At 36.5% G+C, this 14,463-nt stretch overlaps 1 protein-coding gene across 3 annotated transcripts in view; it reads right to left on the bottom strand.

The window, feature by feature from the left end:
- Nucleotides 1–14,463, bottom strand: part of XIRP2 (xin actin binding repeat containing 2) — a 69,362-nt gene that overhangs the window by 34,208 nt on the left and 20,691 nt on the right. For 2 of the 3 annotated variants that reach the window (XM_059928022.1, XM_059928023.1), the window contains exons 2-3: nt 12,317–12,477; nt 7,554–7,691 (exon numbers count right to left, since the gene is read on the bottom strand). In XM_059928022.1, coding sequence (XP_059784005.1) covers nt 7,554–7,691; nt 12,317–12,373 — 195 coding nt within the window. In that variant the 5' untranslated portion in view covers nt 12,374–12,477. Of the gene's footprint in view, nt 1–7,553; nt 7,692–12,316; nt 12,478–14,463 lie in introns of those variants that run through there. The other variant, XM_059928024.1, reaches the window with a different exon arrangement.

Below are 14,463 nucleotides of genomic sequence, written 5' to 3'. Positions count from 1 at the left end.
TATGAAATGAGAGTTTTTTAATGAAAGATGGCAATATTAATGAGTTAAATCTCAGTCTTAATTAATTATTGGCATATCAGTGGAGCTTAAGCTAATAAATTCATTATTTTTAGTTTATTTTTATTCTAAATGCTTTGATATATATTTCTTTAGTTCACTTACATCACTCCATTATCTAGTTTTTAAAAAAATATTTGAATATATCTTTGTATAGATGCAAAAAAAACCCCCCACTATTTTAATACAGTCTGCCATTAACAAGGGAGTTAACTGGGCTTGGAGGTACCAGTAAATCGGTCGTTCGGCTGATTGACATTTATTATATTCACCATGATTTTTTTAAGCCCTTGATTTCTCTATTCTCAGCAGCCCCTGCTCTATTCTTCGCAGTAGGCATCTCAAGAGAAGTCTCAGTAGAAATAGAAGGGCCTTGGTATCAGAGTGAAGAATGAGGTGGGCAGTGGAGAAGCCTCAGATGAGAAACTAAGAGGGGCGTGGTCATCTCTGGGGTAACAAATCCTGGCTCAAGCTTGCACTGCCATGCTCATTGCTGCACATGAGAATCCCCGGGAGGGCTATAAAATTCCCTGATCCCTGACCACATGCCAGGACAATTAAACCAGAATAACCTGGGCTGCCCGAGGAGTTCCAGTGTATGACCTGAGGACCACCTTACTGAGAGCCTAGGAGACTTAGATGACAAGCGCTCCCACTGAGATTTCATGTCAATTCTAAATCCTTATCCAGTCAGAGAAAAGGTAGGAGGAGACATGTCAGGAGCTCTGAAGAGGTCTTGCTTCAGGTCCAGATGTAGAAACCAGCAGACAGAGGACTTATTGAAACCCACTCCTACTACATTCCTGTACCCCAGCCCAGGGAGGCCTGGGGTAGAAGCACGTAATAGGTGCTCCATAAGTACTGGAAGCCCCATTTCTAGACAAACCAGGCACATACAGGCTTTATGGAAGCAGGAGAAGAATTAGTGGTTTGTTGGGGCTGGTAGAAAAAGGCTTTCATCCTGAGAAATACACATTTTCACAGAGTTTAGTTTGTGTTTTTGCTTTTGTTTTCCTCATAGTTGGGAAAAGCAGTACTAAATGCAGTTAATTGGCTTCGCATCTTGAGCAAGGAAATTTTTTTACCAAATATAATTCTTTTCTGTTCAACTTCTGTAGGAAAAAATGTGGGATTCCACCAAGACCCAGAGCTATAGGAAGGTGGACACGGGTAGGAAGAGAGGAGACAGATGGAGACTGGGTAGCAGGAGGTCACCAGTTGCAAAGCATGTACAGGGATGTTAATTTTAAACTAATCTTTAATTGCCTAATGAGCTTCTAGGAAATGATTCTGTCTCCCCAGGCTAAAAAACTGAAAAAAAAGTTAAGGTGTGAGGCACAGAACAATGCCATCCTTCTTTGTCATCTTACCTATACGTAAAATGTTTATGAATCGTAGTCTACTTTGAGAATAATTACCACTGGATTATGCTTTAGTGGCAACACTACTAATGATAATAGCTGGTGTTTGCTCAACATTTAATATCTGCCAGGCATTCTAGTAAGAATTTTACATGAACTGTCTCATTTTATTCTTAACACACCTGTTACTTCATCCTCATTTCACAGAATAGGTTATGTGGTTAACTCAGGGAATTCTAACCTGGGCTGTCCGACTCTGGAGCCAATAGGCCTAACCATTAGTCTAAACTGCCTCATTTTGAGTGGGGTTACTTTAGTTATAATAGTCATTTTAAAACCGTGCACACAACTAAAATACTTTTCAAGACACAATTTTGGTCACAACCTTGTATGCTGATAGAGATCTAGGTTAGATTGGGGTTGTTAATAGCAATCTAGGCCCTTGAAAAATCGTGCATGTGGCAGAAAGCTAAAGGTAGGTTTAAAACATTTATGTGAGAAATGCTTTGCAATGTGGCCGTTTAGCTGATAAAATATGTTTATTTTGCTAGAAAATAATTATGGGTCACCTTTAAAGAGTCTAAAACACACAGATGTCAGATTATATCTGTCACAACCTGTCAAAAATATTTTCTATCAGCCTAAAATTGTCCAGAGGTTGTTCCAAATCCACATAATCCTACAGAGTGCTAATGTTTACATGAGGATTTTTGCAACAGCAGATGTATGCGGAAAGATACATACTGTCTTGCAGCTCCCTACTGGTCCCCATCAGACTTGGAGGCAGGGAGTGAAGGTCAGGAATACTTTAGACTCCTGACATAGATTCAGTGCAGCCATTTTCACATGAAAGCAATTACCTAAGCGCTGTATCGCACTGATTACTTACCAGACTTTTGGGGGCCCATCTGCTCTTCCCTACTTAAGCCACTTAAAATGAAAAAGAAAAAAAAAAAACAAAAAAAAAACTCCAGAATAGAAGAGGCTTCTAGGACTTCACAATTAATACGCAAGGAGCTACTCAGTACTGTGTAAATAAAAGAGAAAGAAAATGAAGAGGAAATAAGCATGAGAGAATGAAAATCAAACCCTGGATGTGAGACTATGGCACAAAGAAGGAACATCTTAAGACTGCTAATGGGTCCAAGGTTTGTTTTTTGGAGGAGTGGAAATGTTCTAAAATTAGATCGTGGTGACACTGCACAACTTTGTGAATATATTAAACAGATATTGAAATGTACACTTAAAATGGGTGAGTTCTATGGTATGCAAATTATCTCAATAAAGCTGTTAAAAAAGAAGAAAGAGAGGAAGAAAATCTTAAAAAAAACACAAAACCCAGAAACCATGGAAAGGGTGAGTGAAAATCAACTCTGAAAAGAGACAATGGCCATTTCATACCAACAACATCTGCTCCAGCATACTTCAAGACACCCTTTTAAGGATGAGGGGATGGGTTATTGTTTTTTTGTTTTTCCCAAATGGAGCCTGCTGTACTGAGTGGATTAAAAATATCCCTCTTAAATGGTCCTTTCCATTCTAGCATTAAGAACCTACTGATTTTCACTGGCACAGAATTCTGAGAATTCAATCCTAAGACAAAGTCAGAAACAATGCTAATGTGATATTTCTAACCTAAATATCAACAGGACACATGCCGAATGGCTCATAATCCCTTAAGGAGGGTTGGATTTCATTCACATCTACAGGAATCAGTAATGGCTGCTTTGAAAAACAGACTCTAAATGGGTGATATTAAAAATGGGTAGTACTAACTACCAGAGCCACCTAATAAAGTTTTCTCCAACACATTCTTCTAAGAGGCTGAACCCTCACCCCAAACGTCCTTCACCCAGGGGCCCTGACTGTTGAGAGTAGCTCCTTTTTCTAATTTACATAAGGGTACTCCACAGGCTAGCAGTGATGCTGGTAACTGTTAAACAGGCAGAACCATAAAGCATAAGTCTAGAACACATAAATAGGACATCATTCCAAGTTTAAAATGCCTGGCATAAATGAATGTTCCTACATCTTGTACCTCCTTTTTTCCCCCCTATTTCAGAACCTCTTTTTCAATAGGTATGAAATAATCAATCAAAAAATAGAGGGACCTTTAACCTCAGAGATAGCTTAATTTTCCAAACTTGTTTAGTCCCATTGCTGATCTCCCAGACAAACTGTTTCCAAATAGCTAATTACCCTGAAATAGCTCACTTCAATACATTAGGAAGGAAAGAGGCAGATTGGACTGAATTATTACACCTTATGAAATTATTACTAATTGTGATATTAAATATTGTCAGAAATCCAAAACAAATGTTCTTTCTTTTAACTCTAATTAAACTTGATTTCCAAGCTAATATTAATTTTTATATGGCAGCAAAATAAATATTTTTCTGACCAGTGGCAGACTTAGCAGAGAGCTAAATCTCAAGTACTTTCAACAAAGAGACTGAAAACACCCTCAGAGCCGACAATAACTTGGGTAAGACAGAATTAACTGTCTGTCTACCAGTAAATGTTTTGTTCTCAATCCCTGCTGATAAAAGAAGTGATTTTTAGAATGCATTCAGATAGCTTTAAAAGTTTAAGTGAATATCTAAGACATGATTTTTCTATGTTTTCCTCTCTCATAACCAAATTTGATATGTATCTCAAATTTCCATTAAGGATTGTAAGTTAGTCATTTGATTTTCTAAGATACAGACGACTTTTTTCTTTCATTTTCCTACAGATTTCTGCATACAGTTCAATAAATGGTATTTACTAGTTTATCCTTCCATATATTCCCTTTATATTTTATTTATATTGCATTGTACTGTGACTTAGATTTAGTTATTCCTCATGGAATTATGGGGTATTATTAGTGTATCTAAACGTAGATAATGAAACTGAAGTCCAGAGAGGTCACTACAGGCCCAGAGTCATGCAGATATTCAGATTTTTAGCACATTTTTTTTATTACTTTCACACACTTTAGTATGTCATGGTCACAGAGAAGGAACTACAGCTTATAATAATGAACTATATTTGCAAGGAACTTATAGTGTATATATATATATATATATATATATATATATACACATATATACATATATATATATATATATATATATATATATATGTGTATATATATATATATGTATTTGCTGGTTTGGTTGTGTTTGTTTTCACCCAGCATTCATTTATTCTTTGTTCATAAGGGTATGCTGAGATCTTCCACGTAGGTAAACAGGTACAGAGGCCTCAGCCAATCAGCATCCTCTAGCTACAGCAATTTAGTTTTAGGGGGAGCATGTGTATTCCACTTAGAGCCAATTAGATGCTGTAAGGTTTTTTCCCCTGGGGCTTCTGGGAAAAGGATTCTCACTCTTTTTCTGCATCGTTTACTCCTTTCTGGGGAAAACCTGGGAGAGAATGGGGTCACCTCAGAGGAAGTGAGGCTGAGAGGTAAAAAAGAAGAAATATGATCAAGGAGATACTCAGTTTTTTAAACAAACACTTGTGAAGTGCTTATAAAGGGCCAGGCACAGTCTTAAGCACTTTACAAAAACAGCTTACTTAATCCTCTTAACAAACCTATGAGGTAGGTACTATTATAATCTTGACTTTATAATTGAGGAAATTGAGACACAGAGAAGTTAAGAAACTTGTCTAATGTCATTCAGCTAATAAATGAAGGAGGGCTTCCCTGGTGGCACAGTGGTTAAGAATCTGCCTGCCAATGCAGGGGACACGGGTTCGAGCCCTGGTCCGGGAAGATCCCACATGCTGGGGAGCAGCGAAGCCCGTGCGCCACAACTGCTGAGCCTGCGTTCTAGAGCCCGTGAGCCACAACTACTGAGCCCGCGTGCTACAACTACTGAGGCCCGCGCACCTAGAGCCCATGCTCCGCAACAAGAGAATGAGAAGCCCGCGCACTGCAACGAAGAGTAGCCCCTGCTCGCTGCAACTAGAGAAAGCCCGCCCGCAGCAACGAAGACCCAATGCAACCAAAAATAAATACATAAAATAAATTTATAAAATAAATAAATAAATAAATGAAGGAGCAGGGATTTGGGCCCAGGTGATCATGCTCCATCCCAGTGCTCTTAGCTACTACGCTAGAGACATACTGTGAGTCCTTAATTACATCAATGGTTCACAATGGGTTCTCAAAGAAAAGAAGGAAAGAGGGAAGGAAGGAAGAAGGGAAGGGAAGGGAAGGGATATCCCTGATTTTTTGCATTTGCCAATTCCCTTGGTATAAATATTCTCAACATGGCTGATTTCAAGCTGTTAACACGATATTATCTGGTTTGCAAAATTCCTGAAAATTTAATAATCAAAGAGTTGGTACAAGCCAGTTGCTCTAGTACACCCCTGGAACTTACATCAAACCTCCCTTCCACAAGACTGCATTTTTATGAATCTGTAATGTTCCTTTTGGTTTAAGACTCTTGTGGTTGGGTTTTTGGTCTTTTGCAATATAAAGCATCCTAACTGATACCAAGTTTCACAGATGATGAAATGCTTTCATGGAAACTGCTCTTGGTCATCTTTGACCGCCACAATCACCTCATGAGATAGACAATACACTCATCAGTTTCTCCATCATAACTCAACAGAAACTGAGACTTGAGGGGGTTATGAATTTGGACTATGTAGTACTGGCTACATAATTTGCCACACTCAGTGCAAAATGAAAATGTAGGGTCCCTTATTCCAAAATCATTAAGAATTTCAAGATGACAGCAGAGCATGAAACTAAGTGCAGGGCCCCTCTAAGCCTGGAGCCCTGTTTAACTGCCCACAATGAAGATGGCCCTGGGTCTATGGGACTCAGCTGATAAATGTCAGAGGTGGTGTGTGAACTCAGATCTACAAGTCCCATAGCCCTTACACTCTATCACACTGCTTCCCTGCAAAATAAAGGATATGGAAATACTTTACCTATACTTCTACGTAGAATTTATTTAAATTATTAATGACGACTATATAGCATGTGGTTGATCAGTTTCAAGTAAACACATATACTTGATTCACTTAGAATCCTATGTTGCAAGAGCTATACATTAGGTCACAAGTATATCCAATCTTAATTTATTTACATTACATTTCCTTCAGGCAAAATTAAAAGAAATCTTACCGTAAACTTATTGTGAGCAACTTACATTGCACATTTTTTTTTCTTGTTTACTTTTCAAACAAAGCCAGAAAAAGAAAACAAATACTATTCCACATACCAGACTTTTAATCAATCTATCTGATATACTGCTCCTGATGCCACCTTACAAACCCAACTGCCTTAATAGTCACAACTTAGGCAACTCTAAATACCCTAGGGAGTTTTCTGAAAAAACAAGCAAGCAAACAAACAAACAAAACCAAAAAACAAAAACAAACCCCACGTTTATCTCTGACTACAACATTTCAGAAATACCCCAGTTACTTTCTTCCTCCTGGAAAACCTGGGCCTAAGTCCAGCTGTTTACAGCGCAATTACTATTTTCCAAAGTGCCAGGCTCACTCTAATGAGTTTTATTACTTAGATTTTCACATTCAAAAATCATAACCCATGACAATATTCGGTAATATATGACAACGGAGTAATGAAATGGGAAATAATCTTTTATATAAGAGAGCATTTAGAAGTTGTATTATGCAGTTTTATATAACATCTGGTTTCCACTACTCAATTTTTGGTGATTTTTAAAGAAAGCAGAAAACTCATCACGATAAGCAGCTGAATAATGCTTCAAATTTAATCTATGCAAACAAATAACAGATAGTTTATCATGAATTATAACCTAAAGGCAGAGGCTCAATGTAAATATTGTTCTCAACATTTCTATTTACCTGTTGACTAACCTAGGCTATTTAATTTTCATTTTTCTTTGAGACATTAGAAGCCAAGGGAAAAAATATTCCAGTATGATTCCCTAGAAACATGGCAAAATGCTCCAAGTAAATCAATCAATACATTGATATGCTTTAAAGGTGATTTTCTAAAACATTTTAAAATTACAATTCTTGTTAATGAGTAATGAAAATAAATATACCACCAAAGAGGGCAGGGATGTGTGTTTTATATTAGCACTGAAATGAAAGCATTTCAACCAGACATGATTTATCCTTTACCAACAGTAGTACTACCTGCTCAGATCTGCCCTGGTGCTGGTATTGGTACTGAGTAAAGGTATTACAGGAAGAAGCAGTTTTGTCCTTCTCAAATTGTTTCTTCACTCTGGCCAAACCACCAGGCACTGTGCGCATTTCTGATTCTTCCAGCATCTAAGACAAGAAAAAGGAAAGAAAAAGGAAATTTCAGCTTGACATCTTCTCAGGATGGGATTCTCAAGCTATTTTTTAAAAAATGGCTCATAATTATTGGGTGGTATATTAAAAAGATATTAACATACACAATTATTTCAGGAGGATCTTATTACAGAAAACCTTAATAAAAATAATTTCTCCATGTTGTTTTTTCCTGTATCAGTCTTTTGATATAAAGTCAGAGGATCTTCAAAATATTGAGTTAATTTTCCTTATCTCAGATAGATTTTGATGTCTGGAGATTAGATCTGTTAGAATGGATTTCTCTCATAATACACAGACTAGCAGAAATTAGAATAATGGATTCAATTTTAATCCACAACAAAGTTGTCATTAAAATTCCAAATGTCTATATAGGTAACACATTATTAAGAATATTAAAAAACATTTGACTTATTCCAAAATGTAGTTAAATCATTAAGGATGAACAAAATAGCTTTGAAGCTATTTTGGGAAGCATATTTTTATTAATATACAAAAATATTAATATTAGTAAAAATAACAACTACTTAATACATAGTGCTGAGTGATTTTCTATGTATTTACATACATTTTGTCACTTGATGCTTCTCCATATTCTGTGAGATACGGTCATTTATGGTGGGGATGTCTAAGTTTAGAAGGATTCAGGTCTATCATTGGCATTTTACAGATGAGAAAGCCTATTCCAGTAGGTGTCATTTAGAACAACCTGAATAACTTTGAGGAGTCTTGTCAGATATTATGCCCCTGTGGGAAGTGCAGTAATTCGAAGGCTTTGGTTCTGATGATTCAGCACATTCCCCAGCCTAGCGGGCACTCAAGCCCAGATGGGATGACAACTGTCAAGCAAACAGGCCCCAGGCCAACCCACTTTCCTCTAAGATACATCCAGGTCCACCTGAAACTGGGAGGAGACTCAGTGACACTTCATGCACAGGAGGTCTCCTGAGGTCTAGCCTAGTCCTGACATAACCCTGGAAACCTTGAGACCTGAGAGTAACTGAATGCCTGTGAGCTGAGGTTCCCATACCTTGGACTGTGGACTCCTGGGATCCTGAAATCTTTACCCAAATATGTAGTTCCTCAAACAAATACTAAAAACACAGCTACTAAATTGGGGTTTTCCATACTCCAAAATACTGGAGGTGAAATTAATATTCAGGATTATCTGAATTACTAGCAAATACTCAAGTGGTTACTTTATCAAGTTCATAACCTTTCCCTAGTTACAGGGACTGCCAAATATTTAAGAATATGCACATTGACTCTATGGAAAGAAGGTATACATTCTATCAAATTCTGCAACAAACTTCAGGTGTAAATCCTGGTCAATTACTGTCACTTGATACATGTTAAAGTCATTAGAAATTATGACATCTCTTTTGAAATTTAAGATAAAGAAAGGGAAGGGTGAATTAAGGCTACAATATTTCTTTTACCCCCTCTGCCATTTAATTTACATAAGTGGCCTTCTTCAATTGATCATATGCAGATAATATATACATATTAAATTACAGAAATTAAGGCAAATTTTGTTAAGAATAAACTTACTTTTTCCAACAACTATAAACAGTGTCCAAATGATGTGCAAATTAATCTGGTAAGCCTCATTAATTATGCTAATGAGTGGATACTTTACTAGTGTGTGCGTTTACACAAAAATATCAGTTCCTATACTGAACAGGTTGCCTCTTATCTACTAAATGAATTAAAAAACAGATATATCGATTCATTTACTTTAGCACTGTGCTTTGGAATCAGATCATGTTACACGGGCAAAAACGCATACAGTTGATTATTTCTACTAGTAGTACAACCATGACCCCAGCCCTCCTGATGCTGCTCTCCGGCCTAAGGGAGAAAGTCCTTTGAGCTATAGTTTAGTTAGTGGTGGTGATGAGGTCTTCTTGTTCAGCTCAGCTTGGAAAGTTTACATATGTAAGATGGCAGGACTTACTCAAGGAGAAGCCTATGGCCATGAGCTGGAGTGATGTTTCTTTGCTCAGACTGAGATCACTTTGCCTTGTTTACCACCATGTACTAACATCCCAACTAATCCATGTAATTGTGAATGACCACATAACTTAGATTGCTTTGTGTTGAACCTTTTTAAACATATTTATCCTTATTCTATGTTTCTTATTCTTGGACACAGAAACAAGATTTGGAATTTAATGGATATGCCGATAATAATTATTCTATTAACGAGTTAGTTTAAATACTTAATACAGAACCTACCTAATGTTATTTTAATAATAAGTTAATTTAAATACATAACACTTAAACCTAGGTAAGTATATTCCATACAGAATCAGCAATTTCCTTTACAAATAACTGTTCTTGGTTTGTAGGGCATAATAGAAATAACAATCTGGGGAGTTGGACAGACAGTAATTCTAATCCCAGTTGTGACACTTAAAACCTTGGGCTAGAGTTCCTGAACCTCAGTTTTCTTTCCTATAAACTGGGAATAGCAATATATTTCTCACAGATTTCTTGGAAGTGTTAAAAAAGATAAAGGAAATAAAACTGCACAGTACAGAACCTGTTACTTTGTTGCCTAACAAATGTTACTTTTCCTTTCTCCTCTAGGGGGCTTCTGAGGACCGATGCCTTTTCACAGGCAGGCCTTTCCTTTAGGTTCAACAAAATGCCATCTGCCTGAGTCTAGGACAAAGAGAAACTGATCTAGGACAAACAGAAACTGATCTAGGACAAAGAGAAACTACTTCAATGTGACTGAAATATAATGGATTCAGTTTGGGGCCAAATCAGTGACTTCCAAATTTTGCACATAAAATATTTGGTTTATTTGTATAGACAGAAATTTTGTTTTATATAAGCAGTTTCCATGATTTTTTGATTGAACAAACATTTGATGCAACTGACCAAATAAGGCAGTTATTTTGCTTTACTTTAGATATTTATCAGGATTTCTCTGAGACAATATGTGTGCTCATTTTTTCTCAAAATATTAGTTTAGGGCCAAACCAAACAGTAGGGCACTTTTTTTGGACCAAAGATGCTTTCTTATATAAGAGGAGGCAGTTGAATATAGTTAAAAGAGTACTAGAGTCAAGAGACTGGAATCTAGTCTGGCTTTGTCCCTGTCTAATTGCATGATCTACCATAAATCACTGCCCCTGAATTTGTTTTGTCTGTAAATGGGCAGGAAAGAGAAGGATTATTAAATTCCTTATATGTAGAATTTCTTCAGAGTAGCATTAAAATTTAAAATTTTTATATTAAATAGTGAGATAATTTAGTTTCCTTATGTGTCCAATTTAAATATTCTCCTTTTAGTACACTATAAATACGAATCATGCCTTATACAAATTTGTTTTATGGTATATTCTCCTAGTGTTTAGCAAGATAAAAGTCTTCCTAGATAAAAGATTGCTTACTAAACAACCAGTCTTTAACTAGGTATTTTCAAAGTCAGCTTGTTTCACCAAGAATCATGTTTCCAATTTAGAATACTAACTTGTAGTAAAGTTCCTTAATGATCCAGCAGGGGGTGCTATGTAAGAAGAGTGGCAGGAGGCGCTGGAGAGATACTATTAGTTTTGGAAGTGATGAAGTTACTTATGTCATTTCTGTACATTCATTCAAAATCTATGGTGCGCCTGAAATGTATTTCAATAACTATGTAAAAGCTTAAATGTCGTCTAGAATTGCAACATTGTTAATGAGTTTGGCACAGTCATTCTTGTCTCTGAATGATTTGTAAAGAAAATTGTTCAGAGCAGCTATTTTAGAATACCAGCCTTCTTGGCTATTCTCTCTCTCTCTTTCTCTTTTGGTTAAATGAACAACTTTGCTAATTTGGAGATTATAATTATAAAAGAATATCCTTATATTCCATTAAGCTATAAAGCTGCTACTGATAAAATGACTTATCAAATCCTGTGGATCGAAGGCCACAGAATATGGAACCCAACAAATTCTTTTGAATATGACTTTATGATGCATTTGCTCTAAAAACTGGTGGTCTTACTGAATCCTGCTGTTTCCTGTAATCATAATTGGTTTAGCAGAGTCCCTACATTGCTAATCTCCCTCATTTCTATGTTGATTAAGCTACTTCTAATGGATTTAGGGCATACAGAGAAACGAGAAAAGCAAAAGAAATTATACTGCCAGTGAATTTAAATGAACTATACATGAGACCAAGGAGGGCAGCATGCAGACCCACATTATTAAGATCTGAAATTAATTCCCAACCTTCCCAAGGAGAATAGCTATAGGTTAAATGATAATTATGGCAGTAGTAACACATTTATACAGTGCCTTATGGCTTACACGTAAATTATCTCTTTTACTCTTCACAGAGACCCTCTGCAGTAGATGGTTTTTTCCCATTTTTCAGTTAAGGAAACTGAAGTTCAGAGAAGGGTTAAGATAGTAGCTCAAGTTCACACAACTAATAAGGGGCAGAGCTGAAGCTTAATTTCAGATACTCTGGATTTGATACACACTATTTCTGTGTTTTTTCTACTTTACCCCATTGTCCAGTAGTATTCTTATGGTGCAGTGTTACGGAGGCATGTGGAAGGCAGACAAGCAGCCTGCCTAATGCAGAAGCGCTAGAGGCAGCTTACATTGGCGGAGGAGCTGCGGCAGTCACCCTTGGAAACAGCTGCCTGGTACCTCGCCATCCGCTCCTTCAAGGACACCACCTCCCGGAGGTCTGACACACCCTCTCTCTGCGCAGCACTGTCTTCTGCAAATCCACTCGCAGGCTTACTAGGGCCAGCAGTCACTGAAAACAAATGTAGCATCGTTTCAGGTTTTGAAAAGAAAATAGCATCATCTTAGGAACAGTGAAGGCACTTAAAACATCTGGTCTCGGAAAACAGACTGTAACATTCCATGGTATTTTCCACGTTTCATGGTCACCCTCTTTTTTTCAAGCTTTCAAGCAAAGCTACAAAATGCCTACACAGAAGCATATGTTTATGCAAACAGCAAAAGAAAATATTGTCCCCACTCCTACTCCTGCAATTATTCTGATAAACGATAGGTATTTATTAAGAGATACATAATGTTAATGAACATTTCCTGAAGCATTATGTGTTGGAGTTATGCTAAATGCTATAAAAGCATCATCTCATTTACTTCTCTAACATCCTCATGAGGTAGGTTCTATTATTTTCTAAAATTTATAGATAAAGAAAATGGAGAGTCAGAGTAGTTAAAAAACTTTCCCATGATCACACAATTAGTTAAGTGTCAGATTTGGTGGTTTGACTAAATCTTTGGCAAATCTAAAAATTGCTCTTTGCTTCTCTCCCTACCCTTCAACCCTCAAGGAGATAAATCTAAAATATGTGAATGCTATGAGAATTATAGACTGTGGATTTTTTTCCTTTTATTCCATAGAGGCATGTGTAACATAAGAAAGAAATAATAGTCCCATTAAAAAAAAACCTTTGTCAGTTGTTCCAGAGCATCTTATATTTTCCCACGTAAGCCATCTACCTGACAAAAATACAGGGTATTAGGAATTACATACTTGCCAACAGAGCAAAAGACTGATTGCATGATCACAGAATAACAGTTGTTAGAAACAGAAATGTCTTAGAGATGATACAGTCTCACCTAGTCTAACCAACTCCTTTTAGGCATAAGGAAACATGTCTAAATATTTCCTTATGTGAAAGAAACCTAAGGACCCTCCCTGGTTAATGTGATGGTTATTTAGATATAGGTGCCAGAGTTGGTTCCAAAACTAGTTTTTCTTATTTTATCCAGTGTTCTTTGCTGTTATCACTCTGCTTGTTGGTTTACTCTTAAAGAATTGTAATTACAAAATCATTTCAAGGGCTCCTTCTGGGACCAACCAGTATATGGTGTGTGTGTGTATATGTGTGTATGTGTGGGTTTTGATATGTTTATCACTCATTCATACACCCCCTGCCTTTCACCTTAGGGCTGGTAGTTTTTTGGACTCACAGGGTTAGCGGTCTTTGGTATACTTTGTTATTTGAATCGGTTTGATTTAATTACAATGAACCAAGTCCCAAACAACCCCAGGTAACAGACCACCAAGCTGTTCCTTCCCTGCCCTGTTCTCCCTACCTTCTTACCCAGTCCCCACATTGAACCATCTTATTACATTGTTTGTTCTTTCTATTAGCTTCTCCAAGATTTCTGTCCACAACAGCAGTTGAGAACAACTACTGCGACCCAGGAAAAATTAAAAATCATTTGTTTTTTGACTCCCTGTGTATTTGCTTTTCCTTAAGGACTTCTTATTCAGTTAAATTTTTCATTTATTTTAATAAAATTTGTAAATATATTTTTAAAATTTTAATATTTATTTTTTATATTTTATTTCATACAGTATTGAAAGGAAAAAAATATAAAGGAATAAGACCTTGTATCATATGAATGCTGTGATTGTAGAAACTGATATGTTCCCAATAAATGTCAGTTAGTTTTTAAAATTCAGCTGTCTTCCAAAACCTCGTATCCACACAAAGGTACACTCCTCCAGTTGATCCTGATAAAAAGAGATTCCCACCAACTACTGAAAGTCTTTCACATGCTGAAGAAAATATATCTTTATTTTCCTCTCTGGATTATCTATTTGCACAGATGAATTCCGTTTATGTTCAGCTGTACTCTTCTTACTTTGTTGTAAATGGTCGCTGTATAAATTTTATTGAACATGAACCACTGAAGTTTTTCCACATTAAGATATAAATTTCATTTTGCACATTATTAATTAAAGATGTCATTCTTT

The sequence above is a fragment of the Balaenoptera ricei genome, chromosome 7 (assembly GCF_028023285.1).
Source record: "Balaenoptera ricei isolate mBalRic1 chromosome 7, mBalRic1.hap2, whole genome shotgun sequence".
NCBI lineage: Eukaryota > Metazoa > Chordata > Mammalia > Artiodactyla > Balaenopteridae > Balaenoptera > Balaenoptera ricei.
Note: the sequence above shows the minus strand (reverse complement) of the source record. Positions and strands in the feature narration are given on the sequence as shown.